Here is a 19,248-nt window from a genome sequence, read left to right on the forward strand (position 1 = left end):
TGTATCAATAATTGTTGTATCTCCATATCAGGAGATCATTGTTATCGTGAGCTTTGTATCAGGCGTATCATATCGTATCGTATCGTAAGGTACCAAGAGGTTCCCACCCGTAATTCATAATGTTAAACATTTTTGAGAAACTAGCTGAACAAGATTATTATTATATTGCAAAAACGTTCCTTTATGATGCAGTTACTCATTAAAAACAAAAGCCATAACCACATTGTGAAATTAATGGAGTTCTACTACCTTCTTGGATTCTGTAGTTTCACCTAATGAAGTGTCCTTTGATTGTATAACCTTGAACTAAACCTGTATTCACCTACAGCTGCTTATAATATAACAGCGTGACGATCCCTTAAATCTTTACAAGCCCATAAAGCAGACCACACAGTTCATGAAAGCATGCACGATTTGGAGATGAGCGAGACCTAGCTGTGAACTTCTCTCTGTTTGAATCTCTTAGAAAACGGCAGCAGACGGCAAGCGTCAAGAGATCATCGTGCTGGATTCCAAAAGGAGCAACGCCATTAACATCGGTCTGACTGTTCTACCTCCTCCTCGAACCATCAAGACGGCGATCCTTAACTTCGATGAATACGCGCTCAACAAGGAGGGCATTGAGGTATGCCCGTAAGAATTGGGGAAAAAATGAACGCGATGTCAACTGATGTCTTCTCTTCATTATGCTAATCAAACAGAAAATCCTCACCATGATTCCTACTGAGGAGGAGAAGCAGAAAATCCAGGAGGCTCAACTGGTTAATCCTGACACGCCACTGGGTTCAGCTGAGCAGTTCCTGCTCACTCTGTCGTCCATCAGCGAGCTCTCTGCCCGACTTCAGCTGTGGGCATTTAAGATGGACTACGAGGCGACTGAGAAGGTCTGACCCAAGGAATCTGAATGAGTTTATCGATTGAACCCTGCTGCTTTTGTTCACTTATTGCAATTGAGAAGTACAAACAATCAATGCTCATTGACTTTGTTTAAAAACAGGCAAATTCAAACAAAGCCAAATTAAGCGCACACTTTGACTGTTTAGAAAAATGTGCACAGCATCTGTGTTGCGGCAACATCCGCAAAACATTAATGCAGTTACCTCACCGAGGTTATTAGTGGCACGTTGTCTTTCTAAGGCACATTGCATTTTACTCATACAGAGTTCAAAGTCAAAATCTTCAGAATAAAACCTGTTTTCCGTGTTGTCTTGTAAAATGTGCTTCTCACAGGATGCAATCGTCTTTTATATTTCCTTTAGGGTTTCTAACTGAGGCCAATTGTCCTCAATCCTGTATATGCAATTTGCCGTAAGGGGATAACATATTTTAGTTAATCAGAACTCAACAAAAAAGTGTGTTTTTTCACCTGTCACCTGCAGGAAGTGGCTGAGCCATTGCAGGATCTAAAGGAGGGAATGGAACAATTGGAGAAAAATAAGACGCTCCGCTACATCCTCTCCACACTGCTCGCCATCGGAAACTTCCTCAATGGAACCAACGTGAGTTGGGACAACTGCTGGGTCAACTTCATTTGGGGAAACATGATAGAGTTTGTTTTTTGTTTTTTTACAAAAAAGTTATGTGCTTCGTATGTCTAGGCTAAAGGTTTCGAGCTGACATACCTGCAGAAGGTGCCAGAAGTGAAGGACACAGTCCATAAGCAGTCTTTACTACACCACGTCTGTTCTGTTGTGGTGGAGAACTTTCCTCAAAGCACGGACCTCTACTCGGAAATTGGAGCTATTACACGTTCCGCAAAGGTCAACCTCCATAATTATTCACTTGTGGTGCTAATGAATGTAATAAACCATTACGCTCTGTGCTAATGTAAGCTAATAAAATACTTCACTTGGTTTCTGAGTGAGCTTTTCTACTGAGGCCTAATAGAAATTCTCCTTTTGCATTTTAGGTTGATTTCGACCTGCTGCAGGAAAACCTGAATCAGATGGAGCGTCGCTGCAAAGCATCATGGGACCACCTGAAGGTGATTGCCAAGCACGAAATGAAACCGCAACTCAAGCAAAAGATGTCGGACTTCCTCAAAGACTGCGCGGAGCGAATCATTATCCTCAAGATCGTCCACCGCAGGATTATCAATAGGTGACGCTCTTCTCAATCATGTTTGTTTGCAACGTTACCAAGCCCTGATTAATAATGAAGCCTCTCTAATTTCCACTAACTCTTCTCCAGCACGTTAACTTTGTTTGTTCTCATTTCTATATCTTTCAATTTCACCCAGGTTCCATTCGTTCCTGTTGTTTCTGGGACATCCGGCATACAGTGCGAGAGACGTTAGTGTGCACAGGTTTAGTAAGATTCTTAGTGAATTCGCTCTTGAGTACCGCACCACCCGGGACCGAGTGCTACAACAGAAACAGAAACGGGCCGACCACCGCGAGCGAAACAAAACACGAGGGAAGATGATTGTGGACGTCGACGTGTCAGTGAGTTGTCAAACCAATGCGAATTCTTCGCCGCACACTCAGGTTCATTTTCCTACTGTCTTCCACCCTTATCTTCTTGGTGTTTTTCTTTGACCTTGCCGCTTTCGTTTCCCTTTAGTCTGATGATGAAGAGGAGAGTGAGGTACTTAAATGTGTGCCCCGTCTCCTGCATGTGCCTTTTTGTGTGCATGACATCACTTCCTGTAACTTTCAAGCCACCATTTTTCAATTTAAATTTGTCAGCACAAGCCGTTTTGAGTTCTTAAGTTTGAAAATACAAAGTTAATCAAGTACTATTTTTGGCAAGCCACTAAAATTAAATAATAATTTAGTGTTCAACGGACCTATAATGCATGGTTTTTTTTTGTTTTTTTTAAATATGCAAGGAAACCAGAATAAACCCCCAACAAGCAAATGTTAAATATTGTAATTGGTTACCAACTTAGTTACCAACTTACCATATAAATGCTTTAAATGTTATAATTTTTGTTCATAGTAGGTAGGTAGATACAACTCATAGAAACAAACATATTTGTTGATTTTTTTAAATGTTATTTCTCATTGCCATTGAAACTGGTAATGTCCAGTCAAATTTCAGTTATCTAACCTGAAAATTAAAGACCATTATTACACAATACTCCAATAGATCAATAACCATGTCTATCTTCATAAGTATTCCAAAATGGAAAAGTTATAGCAAAATAACGGCGTTACTAAGAGAGTTATTTTTGTCAGTAGTGAGATTAATTAATTAATTTTCCCATCTTTGCAACGCCGTTACTGTTACTGAGGATGTGATGATGCGCGTTACTACAATTTGGTTGAATCACACGCAAGATGTCTGAGTGAGTAATCTAATTAATTACTTTTCTCATCTTGGCAACGCCGTTACCGTTACTGAGACGGGAAAAGTGTGCGTTAATATGCGTTACTATGTTGGTTGAATGACGCGCGAAAAGTCTAAGAGAGACAGACTCACGGAGACGAGAGAGAATAGCAGGAGTGGGGAGGAGGCAAGGGAGTTGAGACGTCGTTGGAAACGCGATGCTAGGTGGCTGCAATAATACCTGACTGCAGCCGATAGCCTACAAACTACGCCCACATGATGCTACGGTAGATATCACATACTATAGAACTAGATGCAAATGACAGACACGGCGGCATTAGCAACATGTATAAAGAACTAGATGCATTAGTAAACAGCGGCCATCTTAAAGCAGTATACCTCTCAGGATTGCTCTGTTGTAGAGAACCTTCCTAGCGAACCTAAGTAACTTTTTATCTAAAATGCGCCTAAATCAGCAAAATCTTGACTTAAATCTATCTTTAAATGATAAAACAGTTTTAAAACGTACACATGTCGAAAGTAGACGAAAGGGAACTAATGCAATAACGGGAGCAATTTTAACAACTTTAACGGTTGATTCAAAACATTAAATGACTTCCACACATAGCAAAGGCTACTATCTACCGTACTTATCGCAGTATCCGCAATACCCCTGTGTCTAGTTAAGTTTAGGGTAAAGAATTGGGCTAGGGCCAATTTTCCCAAAAAACCCTTTAAACTTCACTTTTTTTTTTTTTTTTTTTTTTTTTTTTTTTTTTTTAGAAAAAAAAACATGAAAATTATCACCAGTTACTTTGCCAAGTAACTAATTACTCTTACATTCAGGTAACTGAGTTACCAACGCAATTACTTTTCGGGAGAAGTAATTTGTAACTGTATTTACTTTTTTAAAGTAAGATTAACAACACCGGTTGTGACGCAGTTGCAGGTTAGGGTTTGATGATAGGTGGCTCGAAACGTTACCATAGCATTCGTGTTCTTGCAAGCATTAGCATTTAGCATGGCAACGGTCATCTTAATTAAACTCTCGGGCAATTTTTTATTTATTTTTTATATACAGTTTGTGGTGTTCAGGTGGGTACAATTAGTTGAAAATAATGGGCTGTTTTCTTGTTTAGTATGCGTTATCATCACCAAGTGCGCGTTGTCCTTGTAGATGCTACAATATAATAATAATTTGTTTTTGTTTTTTTATTACAGAAAATAGCCCTAAACCTTTCTTGAATGACGTATCCATAAACCTTGTGTGATTTTTTTTTTTTCTTTTTTTTTTTTTAATCAAAAGAGCTTGAGAAAAGATGGGAGAAGGAGGGGATTCAGAGCCTCACCTGCATATTGAAAAATATTTCTACAGTATCGGTATATACTAGTATATTAAGAGTGTGTCTGTACACACAAATCACGGTTCAGTACTTACTTCGGTACAGAGCTCCCGGTTCGGTGCAGGTTCAGTACAGCAGAAAAAACAAAAAGGCTTTTTTCTCAAAGCATTTGAAAGTTTTTATACCATTATAACCTTGTATTTGTATTTAATGTATTTAAAAATGTTAAAAGTGTGACCCATGTATATTGTTTCGGAATACAAAACTATGTTTAATTCAATCAGTTAATATAAACATATTTGACTTGGAAGACTTTATAGAATGGATCATGTAATGATGAGTAGAACGTGAAAAGTAACGTCAGCTTAACTAATTACAAGAGTAACTAATTACTCTTACATTGAGGTAACTGAGTTACTAACTCAATTACTTTTTTGGGAGATGTAATTTGTAACTAACTAATTACTTTTTTAAAGTACGATTAACAACACAGCAAACAAGAAATACAGAAATAGACAAGTGTGTGTTGTTTGTGAAAGATAAGCCAGAATATCGCACAAGAGCTAAATCTGAATAGTTATTGCAGCGCTGTCAATTACTTAAGACCACAGCACAGCGATATCAATAGACAGTGCTTAACTGGCTCCAGATTCAAATCAATATCTGACTTTTACCATGTATCTTTGTGTTCAGAGTGGGCGTTATGGTTCAAGCAGTGCCCCTAGTGGATGCCAAGGAGAGCAGCCCCAAGGTCTGGACCACGCGGAAGACGCCGCCGAACACGAGCACATGAAAGCGGTGCTAAGAACTAGCCTTAGTGGCAGTGGTGACAAGGACATAAGCGGTGTCCCAGGCCTACGGACACGCACGCGATCACGACCAGGACGAGGAGGTGAAGTGACTCAATGGGTTATGAGTAACTCATTGGTTGCCATTGATGTCAAACTGTTAAAATTTCACAGCAGACGAATTAAAAGAGCCACATTTGGCTCTGGAGCTGCAGTTTGCAGGACCCTAACTGGATGTCCATCAATGTCAATGGCACTGATAGAGTTACAGTAATGGGGTACCGCACGCTACACGGCACTTCCGCTCGTTAATATTTATGACGTTAGCTTCTGTGGCTCTGCTGTTAGCTAAGGGGGGACAAGCTCTTGTTTGTCCTCAATAGGAAATGAATGGGAATAGTGTACGACGGAGATGTTCACAGAGCTAAACCTACCAATTCTGTCTGAAAATGATGTCCCTGGTGCCAAATTCACTGGTAAAGATGTGGAAGAACATACAAATGTTCAGTTAAAGAGATGGCTTGAGTGTCGACGGCTGAAAAAAACGAGCCGACCTAAGCTTCCCTTTGCTTTTTTATCAACACCTTTTTCTTACGCCACTAACAATGACATTCTCCTGTTTCAACAATCTATCCTTTACCACCATAAGCCCCATCTTTCTTATATATTATATCCCCTGGTTGTCTTACTTCTCTGACCGCTCTTTTGGGGGACATTGCTGTTTTGTGTAGCGATCGCAAATGCTACTCGTTGACAGCCAACGAACACTTCATTTTTTCATTAATAACAAATCTTAATTCTATTACCGTATTTTTCGGACTATAAGTCGCACCTGAGTAAAGTCACACCAGCTTTAAAATGCCCAACGAAGAGGACAAAAAAAATATGTAAGTCGCACCTGAGTATAAGTTGCATTTTTGAGGGAAATTTACATGATAAAATCCAACACATAGAACAGATATGTCATCTTGAATGGCAATTCAAAATGAAAATACAATAGAGAACAACATGCTCAATAAGTGTACAGTATGATAATGATGCATGAACAATGAAATGCGAATGTGGCCAGTATATTAACGTAACATAGCTATTAAGAGTTATTCAGATAACTGTAGCATAAACAACATACTAACAAGTTTACCAAACCATCCGTGTCACTCCAAAACACCAAAATAACATGTGAAATGATATAATAATTTGTTAATAATTTCACACGTAAGTCGCTCTGGAGTATAAGTCGCACCTCCAGCCAAACTATGAAAAAAAACTGTGACTTGTAGTCCGAAAAATACGGTAATTTATTTACTCTTCCCCCTTACTAAAGTTGTTTCTTTACAACAGAAAAGGTAACAACGGTGGCAGACAGATACCACTTTATGTTTTTTTTTTCAGGTCATTCATTGTCAGACAGAAGCAGCATGAAAAACGCCACGCTAAAAAAATAACTCAAAATATCAAAATGGCTTACCTCTTGGCCCAAACAAAAGGTTTACTGCATATGAAATGTGAACGGCTTCACTTTGCTGCTGTTAAACTGGTCTTTTAGACGCCCGTGTCATAGTAGCATAGTCGCTCCATTCTTCACATTTTTTGTTTGTGGGAGAGTATGAAGAAAACATCCTTTATATGTCGTAAAGTCTAGAGTCGTTTCTACAAGTTCCATAGTAGCAGTGAATAATCGGAATGTCAGTTTTTGAAAGATTACCGGAGAAAGAAGGCCGAAACATAATGGTTTGCATGCGAGGGCGTGTATATAATGTCCTACTTCCGCTTTACGATGCAACATCACGGTCTAAAAATAGCCTGCGTGCGGTACGCTATTGATTGAATTTTTGAAATTTTAATTTTTAAACGTCTCTCCAGGTGCCAGCATGCGGGCGCGTACACCAGCTGTTGAAGACGCACAGGTGTGCGGCGATGATGCTGCGGATGAGATCATGGAGCGGATCGTGAGGTCCGCCACTCAGGCTCCAGGAAGTAGACCGCAACCACGAGAGAGGAGGAGGTCTCGGGCAAACCGTAAATCATGTAAGATGGTGCACAGCAAGACAAAATTCATCCATTGAATTTCTACTTTTTACGAGTTGTGGTCCTGATGCTCAAATATCTTTCCAAACATAGCATGTCTATATCCATGGACTGTGCACTTGACTGAATTTTTCTGTCCTTGCAGTGAGGCGGACCTTGAAGAACGGTTTGACTCCAGAGGAGGCAGTGGCATTGGGTTTAACTGATTCTGGCGAGCCACAGATGTAATCCGTAACCTCTCTGGTGGTCTGTCGTCGCCAGCAGCGGCCACGTGGCCGGTTGACTGCCTTTGCTACATACTCTTCTTATTGCACCAAGCAGAAACGCCACGTTTCTGTCAGCTGCTAACCTTGCCGGATGTGTCTGAGTGATGAAGTCAGTGTTTTTTTTGTTTTGGTTTGTTTTAATGCTGCGAAAAGACAGTCATCCGGAGAATGAGGTGAAGGAAGGGGACGGAAAGTGTTGCCATTGGCGTTAATTGGAACAACCGCTAAATAATGAATAAGCGATGTGAACATTACTTCGATTTAAGCTGTGAACTTATGCCCAAAGATGAACTGATCACCTCCGCCCAGTTCTGTTAGCAGAATAGATCGAAAAAAACAAATCATCACAAGATAGGCAAACCTGAAATGATTTTGTTTAAGTAAACGTTGGCCTGTAGCGTTTACTTTCAGATATCGAAAGGTGGATGAGTGCCTTTCTACCAAAAAGGGATGACGCTTTATTGCTTTACTCACCTTCTTTTTTTCTGTTGAGCTCCTCAGTGTTGCAGACAATTAACTTTTTTTTTTTTTCATTTTGGGTGAAAATGTTCTCAGTATTTATTTGAAAACTTTCACACTCATTTTGTAAGCTTTTTGCACCTTACCAAGTCACTCCAAGCAAAGGAAGTTTCTCTATTTGAGGAAATGTTTGTAAAGTGTAAAAAGATGAGATTTTGTTTTTCTACGTTTATTAAAGTATTTAAAAGATGTGCAGCAAACGCTGCGTATGACATGTACACAACCTTGTCAGCTAAGTGACATGTTACATCGGTGTTAGTAGTGTGAGTTGTGTTGTTTTATTATCGCTGTAGAAAGGTGTATTATATTCAGAGCACAAGCAAAACAAAAGAGCTTAATCTGTAAAATATGATTAAAAAGGAAAAGAAAACTGTAGATGTGGTCATAGAGGGAAGTATTATTTTTATGGTGTTACTCCTTGTTACTTTTGCTTTCAAGGCATTTTTAATTAACTTTACGTAGGGAAACCAAGGCCCTACGCAACCTGGGAAACAACCAAGGGCGTAGGTTTGCATAGGGACGATAGGGACATAACACTACCAACTTATCAGGATGCTCAAATTGTCCCCACCAACTTATTTGACCCTTCCATTATTAAGTGAATTATTTTCATTATGTGAGACATTTACCACTTTTCACTTGCTGAATGTGGCTGTCCATTTTTCCCTAGGAAATGCACGTTTCATTGGCTGATGACTTGCATTTATTTAAAATGCATTTATTTTCTATATTATTTAAAATATTTTTATTTGCAGCCTATGCAGACATTTTTTTCAGATAATCATACATTAATCATAGTCGAGGTAAAAAGTATGTATGTAAGTATGTTAATAATAATTTATGACATTGATTCTGGAAGTTTTTTTTAAATGATTCTTTAGTAGTTTTTGAAAACAAAGGTTTGAATCGAAGAGTGTATCACCTGACCAATACACATGAAAGTTAGAATAAGTCAATAGATTTATTTTGCATTGATCATTTAGCCTATCAGTTAATTAGGTTCCTATTTGTGAGAAATATGGCCCTGACCCCCGTTCACCAAATCTGTTTGGTCTTATTAATGTCCCATCCCCAGGAAAAAGTGTACATGCAGGTTATGCTGTCCCTACCAATGTTGAGACCAAACCTACGCCCTTGGAAACATCACCACATAAGAGACCATGAAGTCCAAATGTCTCACTTGAAATGCTATTTGTACTTGTTCTACAAGAATTAAAAAATAAAATAAACGTTGTGTTCATGTGTTTGTGTGTGTGTGAATTGCAGCACATTACTTGGGTTTGCAAACAAGTAAAATACGACTTGAGCAATTTTCCAAATCAGGGAATTATTTGATCTTACATATAAATGACATTTCATATATTTGAAATGTAAATATGCATCATTTTTTCTTACTTATCCAGCACATTAGAAGGAGCTTTAGTGAGATGTGTTGTAGATATGTTCCTGGTTTTGAACAGCAACCTGAATTTTAGATCTTTAAATTCAGCAAGACTGATATAAATTTAACCATAAATGTTAGTTTCATCTGAAATTTAAAACAAATTCTAAGAAGAAATTAGTATATGTACATTTATGTACCTGCAAAGGCGTAGGTTTGCATAGGGATGGTTTGCATAGGGATGGTAAGAACATAAAACTACCAACTTTTCAGGATGCTCAATTTGTCCCCACCAACTTTTTAACAACCTTATTTGCATTTAATAATGACTTCAGGTATTTAGATAATTTCTTATATGTTGTAAGGAGGGAATTGACCCTACCGTTATTAAGTGAATTATTTTCATTATGTTCAGACGTACATTTACCCCTTTTCACTTGGTAAATGATAAATGTTTTTCCCTCTCAAACTTAGTTTGATTGGCTGATGACTTGCATTCATTTAAAATGTATTTATCTATTTTCATCATTATTTATTATATTTAGATTTATTTTTTTTGCTGCCGATGCTTATATTTTTTTCAGATGATCATACATTAATTGTAGTCGAGATAAAAAGTTTTCATTTTTTGTTGAGGTTAGCTGTGCTTGTGGGCAGAAGCAGTAGTTTTACCTAAAAGAAGTCTCCATTTTTATTTTTGTTCTGTCATGACTAAGACGTTTTTTTGTTGTTGTTTTTTTTTCAGTTATATTTATTAATTTAGACAATGTTGAGTGGTCTTAAGACAAATGTTTATTTTTTGCATTCCTTGATATTTAAGAAATTATTAACAAGTGTTTATTTTTTATATTCATATATTCTAAGATTTAAAGATTTATTCTGCTTTGGTCATTTAGCCTATGAATTAATTTGGTTTATATTCGTGAGAAATGTTGCCGTGACCCCCGTTCACCCAATTTGTTTGGTCTTATTGGCTTCACAAAGCCATAACTTTGTACACCCTGAAAATATGCCCTGTAGCAAACTCAGACCACTAATCTGCTTGTGCACAAGCTTGCTGTGTGATCTCAACAACCGTACAATGGAGCTGCTTGACTGGACGCTGAGTTCACTGGACACCCTAATCAATGAACTCACACAAATCGACAACATTGCTTGAGTGCCATGGCAATTAATAACTTTTGGGAAGATAATTCATGTGAAAAAGAAAAAACAAAAAACAAAAGCTCATGTAATGTGATGGATGTAACTCTACCATGTTTGATTGTGTGTTCTTGGCTGTAGGGGGACGGGTAATGATAAGTATATGTTTCTCCCGTCTGCCCTTGTCTTTCTTCGGTTCTTTCTTTCTTCGGGCGAATCATATCACATTTTGTAATTGTCAATGATACTTGAAAGATACATCTCCTGGATGCACTGGGACACATCATCAGTGATGTATCTAGGATTCATTGAGTGTTTCGGGTCTCGCAACATCAGACACCCTCGTCCTAGTGACCCAGCCGGGGTGGATCAAGTCCCGGCTTGTGTCCCAGTAGCAACCCACGGATCTGCCCTCTTCAACCACAACCACCTTGTGGCTTTCTCTGCAGCTTCACTTGCAGACTGAATGGCCCTTTTCTTGGCCACCCCTGTGATTCCCAGCCGGTCAAGGACTTTACAGAGGGAGCGTCCTGCGAAGCCTCGACAGCCGACTTCTATGGGCTCATAGAAAGTCCTCCAGCCCCTTCCCCTGCACTCCTCCACTAGTTCCTGATACTTGGCCCGTTTCCTCTCGTTGGCCTCCTCAATCCGCTCCTCCCAGGGCACGGTAAGTTCCAGCATGATCAGGTGTTTTGAAGCCTCTGAGAGGATGATCATGTCTGGCCGAAGCGATGTTTTTGCTATCTGCTGGGGGAACCTCAGCTGTTTTCCCAGGTCAACGTGGAGCTTCCAGTCAGGGGCTGTGTGGAGGAGTCCTGTTGTTATCTTTGGACGTGCACGGGGTCTCTCTCCAGCTTTTATGAAGGAGATGGCCTTCTTTGGAGCATGATGGTGTTTGCTAGAGCTGATGGCGGTGGCTATACTCTCGGCAACTGCTTTCAGTACCTGGTCGTGGCGCCAGCGGTAGCGACCATCAGCCAGGGACTTTGGGCAGCTGCTGAGGAGATGTTCCAGGGAGCCTCTCCCGGAGCAAAGGGAGCAGGAGGGTGTCTCGCTCTTCCCCCACACATGGAGGTTTGCTGGGCTGGGGAGGGAATCGTAGACTGCCGCTACGAGGAACCGGACACGGTGGAGGTCTGCCTGCATGATGTTCGACCAGGTGACTTTGCGCTGCAAAGTGCCCTCCCATCTTGTCCATGCTCCCTGTTGCCGGAGTCCCAATGCCCTGCCCACTCGCTCTTCCTCCAGGCCTGCACGGACCTCCTCCTGGAGTAGATGTTGTCTTTCCTTGCCCCGAGCCTGGCTGACCTGGGTCTTTGGGATGTAGCCCAATCCAGCTCTCCCTGTTGCCACAGTCCCAACCAGTGCCTTTTGCCTAAGGCGTGACTCAGCCACCTCCACTGCCTTTTCTGCCTTCCACTTCCTTCCTGTCCTCACTTCAATGCCGGCTGATGACACCTTGCCGTCCCTGGATTCTCTGTACTGTAGGGCTTCTCTTGTGCGTGCCACCTTGAATTCTTCAGTGAGCCCACTGAAGGGCAGCTGCAGGTTGTTGCTAGTCCCGTACAGGGCAGCGCTGTTGAGGCTGCGAGGAAGACCCAGCCATTTCCGCAGAAAGCTGCTGATCTTCCTTTCAAAGGATTCCACCGTCGTTACTGGGACTGCATAGACGAGGAGAGGCCACAGGATTCTGGGAAGGATGGAGTGCTGGTAGATCCAGGCTTTGAATCTGCCAGGCAGGCCAGACTTGTCCACCTTGCCGAGCCAACCACCAAGCTCTTCAGTAGACCTCCGGATAGCAGCAGAGTCCTTCAGGCTGGAGTCAAAGAGCTTTCCCGGCTCTTGACTGGTTGCTCCGTTATCGATGGAATCACGGTTCCTGAGATTGAGAACCGGAATTTATCGACCACCTTCCCCCTTTTCAGAACCATGGATGATGACAATTAACATTTCATTCGTTTATTATTAATGTCCCGTCCCCAGCAAAAATTGAGCAGATTATTCTGTTTTATGTTGAGACCAAACCTACGCCCTTGTGTACATGTTTGTGATATTTTTGAGCATCCTTAGTCTACTAATAGATGACAGCAATGTACCCAAACGCTATTTACCATACAAACAACGCCTGCACATGCTGGTGACTACTTTGCCCACCAGAGGTCAGGATTTACTTAACAGCGCCGTTGAGGCGAAGAAGTAAGCATTGAAGAAGACATAACTGTCAGCCAGAAAGCCATAGGTTCTACTTATTAGGTGATAGCCGAGCTAGATCGAAAATACATCCGTTATTCCGTTAGCCATGGCCGAAAACATGAACCTGTATTGGGGCTCCGGCTCTCCTCCATGCTGGAGAGTAATGATAGCCCTGGAGGAGAAGAAACTGCAGGGTTACAATCAAAAGCTGCTGTCTTTCGAGAAAATGGAACATAAGTCACCAGAAGTTTTATCTATTAACCCCAGAGGACAAGTAAGTAAAATTCAAAATAATGCATTGAACTCGCTGTGGTTAAAGTCCAAGCCAAATATATTTTTTAAATGCAAATATCACACTTTTACGCCAAAACTACGTTATAGGTTTAAACGAAATCAGCAAAAAGAGTGTAATTATTCGGCTTGTATTTGACTAGTTAATTAATTACTTTTTGGAATGTTGTGGACTTTTGAACATTGACTTAAGGGGAGGAATCAGAGCTAAGGTTAATAAAACATTTTGATTTTTAAGTAAGTGTAGTAGGCTCAAATGTTTATCCAAAAACAACTCAAATGTTATTTTTAAATGTATTTGTATGTCAGTGTAAATTTGGGGAGTCTTCAGTCTCATTAACTATTTCAGTTTATAATATTTTATACACTCTGCAATTTTATTTTTCTTTACTAATTTTTATCCCTTTCAGCTTCCTTCATTCAAACATGGTGACAATATTTTGAATGAATCCTACGCAGCCTGTTTCTACCTAGAGGTAAGTACGAAAACACAAACGTATGTATGTTTATTAAAGCGTAAGCATTACACCCCCCCCCCCCCCCCCCCCCCCCCCGTTTATTGTTGACATGTTTCAACAGAGCCAGTTCAAGCATCAGGGGAGCAAGCTCATCCCAGATGGCCCTGCTGAACAAGCCCTTGTTTACCAGCGCATGTTTGAGGGACTCACCTTTTATGACAAACTATGTAAGACGTTAATTAGATAATGATAACTTTGTAGTGTCTTCATCAACTTTAATAGTAGTCGGCTGTTTTTTAATTGCTGACATTTAAAACCGTGCTGCAATCATTTTTTCATTTTCATAGATGATGATGACATACAGTTGGCAAGTTTCCCTGTGGGGTTAATTATTCTAGTTCAGTGTTGTTTTTGTCAGCGAACAATTTTTTTCATGACTATGATGAACTAAAAACTAGGGCTGTCAAAATTATCGCGTTAACGGGCGTTAATTATTTTTTTTAATTAATCACATTAAAATATTTGACGCAATTAGCGCATGCACTAAATGACCCGCTCGCACATTGCCTCAAACAGATTACAATGAGGCCGTTTATGGACATTAAGAGTGAAGAGAATGCCACCGGCCGCTTGGGGGCATCGCCGTTCCATACTCATGTTATTTCTTCTAAACGTGGGAGAATTAGTAGTTGTGAGACGTTTATGCTGTATTCACAATGCAATGCAAATTGCTATTTGTGCTCCACACATATTTCGGTAAGTTTTCTTTCTTTTAGTGGCAATTATGTGTCTCTTGTTGTATTTTGGGTAAGATATGTACAGATATATGTTATACAGTAAAGGCGAGTGGACACAGGCGTTCTTTGGACCGCGCCGTTTATTGGCAGAAGCTTCTCCTTCACAACAAACATAAGTATCGTTTAGTGAAAGCACAACAAAAAGAATATTCTTATTTCTCCCAAAAAAATAATGTTCACAAAAAGAAAAGCACTTCAGTCTATAGTAATGAGGCCCTATTCTGACACACAGTTAAACAACAACGCAAAATGAACTGGCATTCCATATCAAAATAGCTATGCAAAATACACGTAAAACTTAGACTTTGGTCACTCTATTTTTATTATTGTTATTTTTATTCTTCTTATTATTATATTAACTCTACTTTTGATTGAAAATTTTACAAATTTTATTAAAACAAAAACATGAAGAGGGGTTTTAATATAAAATTACTATAACTTGTAACTATAAAAATGATCTTTTAAGAACTACAAGTCTTTCTATCCGTGGATCACTTTAACAGAAAGAATGTTAATAATGGCATTTGTGGATTTATTGTTACAATAAACAAATACAGTACTTATGTACAGTACGTTGTATGTATATGTCCGTCGTGTGTCTTATCTTTCCATTCCAACTATAATTTACAGAAAAATATGGCATATTTTAGAGATGGTTTGAATTGCGATTAATTGCGATTAATTACGAATAATTAATTTTTAAGCTGTAATTAACTCGATTAAAAATTTTAATCGTCTGACAGCACTACTAAAAACGTGTCATGGTTAGACGCAAACATAATAAGAGGGATATCAGTTTTCCTCTGACGAGACGAGTACTAGATAAATGTACTAATGACACCTGCTATCGTCATTAGTTCACAATGTGTGACATTTTCTCATCGTACTTGTAGGTAGCACACATCGTAGCAGTGTCACTCATGTGACGTGCGGCACCACCCCCTGCCCCACACACACGCTTACTCACCTACTCTACAAATTCCAGATTTGCCTTTTGTGAAACACATGTCAGGTGCTGCTTGGTTTTATTTTCTTATCTTGGCAAGATATGCCATGTTGCTTTAGCCTTTAAAGGTCTGTGCTGAGTGATCATCACACACTAAGTGTAACTTCGCATTTGCGTTATCATTTAGCCTGTTGGGTGTCTTCTAAACTCATGGAAAACTGTTTACATACAGTTTGTTGCGTCCAGGTGAGTTTAATTAATTGAAAATAATGTACTGTTTTCCTGTTGAGTGTGTATTATCATCACGAAGATGGTGATGTCCTTGTAGACTCTACAATAATGTGCTCGTCTGTCAATGTTCATTTAAAATGATTGGAAACCTTTATTTATTCATGGACTAAAACGCTTGAAGTTTACAGACGAAAACATTTTGAGTAATTGTCGACTAAAACTAGACGAAGACGAACACATTTTGAAGTGACTAAAATATGACTTAGTCTTTTGGACGAAAATACTTATTAGTCTAAGACGAAAATTAAAAGGGCTACCAAAAACAACATTGTTCTTGTTAACACAGTTTTTGTCTTCTGGCCTCGAGTGTAGGTGCTGTTATCTACTACGAGTGGATTGTGCCCGAAGGCGAGAGGCTTGAGTCCGCTTTGAAGAGAAACTGTCAAGCCCTTGCCGCTGAACTCCAGCTGTGGGAGGGCTACCTGCAAAAGGTTAAGCATCGTCGAAAAGCAGAAGACTACTAAGAAGTACTAGTTTATTTTTTACTTTCGCTCTCAAACATCTTTTTATGTAGGCGGGATCCTACCTGGCTGGGCCCTCCTTCTCGATGGCGGATGTGATTGTGTTCCCAACTATTGCAAATCTTTTCAGGTTTGGGTAAGTTGATGCTAGGCAGGGCGAATTTATTTATATAGCACAATTCAAACACAAGGCAATTCAAAGTGCTTTACATCACATGAAGATCATAAAAATCGCATTAAATCAATAGAACGTAAAAACAATCGAAACACGAAATAAAATTATAGATAAAAATTGCATTTAATCACGAATAGAATAAATGAATAAAATCTAAAAAAAAAAAAAAAAAAAAAACTACTACTACTAATAATAAGTGAAATCAGCAATGGAGATAAAGCACAAGAGAAATAGAAAACAAATAGATTGAAATATATAGACAGCTAGTGATATGCTGTGCTAAACAAAAGCTTTTTGTTTTTAGCTCTGATTTAAAGGAGCTAACAGTTTGAGCATACTGCAGACCTTCAGATTCCAGAGGTGAGGAGCATAATAACTAAATGCTGCCTCTTGTTCCTGGAACATACAGGAGACCGGTTCCAGACGACCTTAGGGGTCTAGATGTTTCATAGGAATCTAATAAATCAAGCATGTATTTTGGTCCAAGGCCATTAAGTGTTTTGTAGACGAGCAGTAGTATTTTATAGTCTATCCTTTGATCCTTTGACTCACTGGAAGCCAGTCTAACGATTTCAAAACCGGTTTAATGTGGTCCAGTTTCCTTGTGTTTGTGAGGACTGGCTGTAGCATTCTGTACTAGCTGCAGCTTCCCGACTGATTTTTTTTATCAAGACCTGTAAATATACCGTTGCAATAGTCCAATCTACTGAAAGTGAATGCATGCATAAGTTTTTTCATGTCTTGTTGAGTCAGAAGCCCTTAATTCTGGCTATATTTTTTTTTTAGGTGGTAATAAGCAGATTTACTGATTGACTTTAGATGGCTATCAAATTCTAAGTCTGAGAAAATAATTACGCCAAGATTTCTGACTTGAGTTTTAGCTTTAAGTGACAGTGTGCTAAGGTGCCTGCTTATCTTTTACCTTTTTTTTGGGAGGGGCCCAAAAATGATCACTTCTGTCTTCTCCACATTTAACTGGAGAAAATTCCGGCACAACATTTCATTGACTTGATAAATGCACTTATTCATGGAGACTAAAGGACTATTATCATATGGGGACACAGAAATGTAGAGTTCTGTGTCATCTGCATAGGAGTGATAGGATGTTGCTCTAAGTTATATGGCATGCACTGACATGACATTTCAGGAGACGCACGAAAACAATGCAATGACCTCTAATACAAAAAAAAAAATTACCTCAGAAATGTTGCATTACGACGTTTGGCATATGGTAATTACGCTTCAGCATATTCAAGCATCAGTGCCATTATGTAGTGTACAAGAACAAAATATGATTTTAAAAATGACATACTAAAAGCAAAGATAACCATTGTTTTCAGTATTTATTCTGTTTTATTTATTACGTATTATTATGTCATTTCTTATTTTAAGGTTGCGTGCAGAGCGCTACCCAAAAGTGGCTGCTTACTACGCAATGTTGAAGGATCGGCCCAGTATCAAAGCCAGCTGGCCACCTCACTGGCTGGAGAACCCCAACGAACAAGACGCACTCAAAGAAATTTGACATGTACACTGACATAAATGCACAATATTTGCACTATTCAGTTAGATCAGATTTCCTGTTTCTTTATATCAAAATAGTAGGAAGAGTAGGCTTGGATTTTTATTTTGAACACTAAAATGTTTTTGTGCATGTTGTGGAAAAGAACATACAGTACACTATCAAATAGATGTAGCCTATATTAAACAAGTTCAATGAAATATCTCACTCTCTTTTATTTTGTGCAAGTCACCTACCCTCATATCAACCAAACATAAAGGTGAGGGTGTATCCCAACGGTAGGCGGTCACACCTTTGCTTGTTCCACAACAGGCTTTTGTGCAAATAAATATAACCGATATTTGCTGTATCATTGTGACTTAGGTTTTCACCAATAATGGTGACACATGCAAGGCTAATATTTGCAAATGTGCTATGTATAAGTACTCTCCATTTACCATTTACATATACGGTAATACATAATATACATAATACATCCATAAAATACACATTGTTATATTCGTGTGTCCCCTTAGCACAGAATTTGCATTTGCTTTTATCCCTGTTGTCATCCTACACTTTGGAGTACTGTTCAAAGCACATAAAGGGCTGATGCATAATGAATTATTACTGTAACATGATCTTGTGCAACAGGTAAAGTCAAGGGAACTTTAATGTACAAGATTCTATGAACTACAGTGAGGCAAACAAGTATTTAGCCAACCACTAATTGTGGTTGTCAATTTCCCACTTGAAAATATTAGAGAGGCCTGTGATTGTCAAGATGGGTAAACCTCAACCATGAGAGACAGAATGTGGAAAAAAAAAACAGAAAATGTCATTGTTTGATTTTTAAAGAATTTATTTGCAAATCATGGTGGAAAAAAAGTATTTGGTCAATACCAAAAGTTGATCTCAATCCTTTGTTATATACCCTTTGTTGGCAATAACGGAGGCCAAACGTTTTCTGTAACTCTTCACAAGCTTTTCACACACTGTTGCTGGTATTTTGGCCCATTCCTCCATGCAGATCTCCTCTAGAGCAGTGATGTTTTGGGGCTATCGTTGGGCAACACGGACTTTCAACTCCCTCCACAGATTTTCTTCGGGGTTGTGATCTGGAGACTGGCTAGGCCACTCCAGGACCTTGGAATGCTTCTTGCCCTTGCTGATGGAAGATTTTCACTCAAAATCTCTCGATACATGGCCCCATTCATTCTTTCCTTTACACAGATCAGTCGTCCTGGTCCCTTTTCAGAAAAACAGCCCCAAAACATGATGTTTCCACCCCCATGCTTCACAGTGGGTATGGTGTTCTTTGGATGCAATTCAGTATTCTTTCTCTTCCAAACACGAGAACCTGTGTTTCTACCAAAAAGTTCTATTTTGGTTTCATC

At 39.3% G+C, this 19,248-nt stretch overlaps 2 protein-coding genes and 1 pseudogene across 7 annotated transcripts in view; 2 read left to right on the forward strand and 1 right to left on the reverse strand.

The window, feature by feature from the left end:
- fhod3a (formin homology 2 domain containing 3a) overlaps positions 1-9,438 on the forward strand; it is a 77,674-nt gene extending 68,236 nt beyond the window's left edge. For 4 of the 6 annotated variants that reach the window (XM_057827907.1, XM_057827909.1, XM_057827911.1 and 1 more), the window contains 10 exons: positions 467-625; positions 702-884; positions 1,380-1,499; positions 1,599-1,760; positions 1,910-2,100; positions 2,240-2,486; positions 2,563-2,586; positions 5,307-5,505; positions 7,265-7,429; positions 7,575-9,438. In XM_057827907.1, the coding sequence (XP_057683890.1) occupies positions 467-625; positions 702-884; positions 1,380-1,499; positions 1,599-1,760; positions 1,910-2,100; positions 2,240-2,486; positions 2,563-2,586; positions 5,307-5,505; positions 7,265-7,429; positions 7,575-7,657 (1,533 nt within the window). In that variant the 3' untranslated portion in view covers positions 7,658-9,438. The remainder of the gene's footprint in view (positions 1-466; positions 626-701; positions 885-1,379; positions 1,500-1,598; positions 1,761-1,909; positions 2,101-2,239; positions 2,487-2,562; positions 2,587-5,306; positions 5,506-7,264; positions 7,430-7,574) is intronic. The other 2 variants (XM_057827908.1, XM_057827910.1) reach the window with 2 other exon arrangements.
- A 1,554-nt stretch (positions 9,439-10,992) lies between these two features.
- Positions 10,993-12,669, reverse strand: LOC130910810 (uncharacterized; annotated as a pseudogene).
- A 257-nt stretch (positions 12,670-12,926) lies between these two features.
- Positions 12,927-18,072, forward strand: LOC130910935 (glutathione S-transferase A-like). Its single transcript, XM_057828588.1, has 6 exons — positions 12,927-13,205; positions 13,633-13,698; positions 13,802-13,907; positions 16,027-16,145; positions 16,229-16,311; positions 17,743-18,072. The coding sequence occupies exons 1-6, from the start codon at positions 13,038-13,040 to the stop codon at positions 17,873-17,875; spliced, it is 675 nt and encodes a 224-aa protein (XP_057684571.1). The 5' UTR covers positions 12,927-13,037; the 3' UTR covers positions 17,876-18,072.
- Positions 18,073-19,248: the final 1,176 nt, after the last annotated feature.

This window comes from Corythoichthys intestinalis, chromosome 22 (genome assembly GCF_030265065.1).
Source record: "Corythoichthys intestinalis isolate RoL2023-P3 chromosome 22, ASM3026506v1, whole genome shotgun sequence".
NCBI lineage: Eukaryota > Metazoa > Chordata > Actinopteri > Syngnathiformes > Syngnathidae > Corythoichthys > Corythoichthys intestinalis.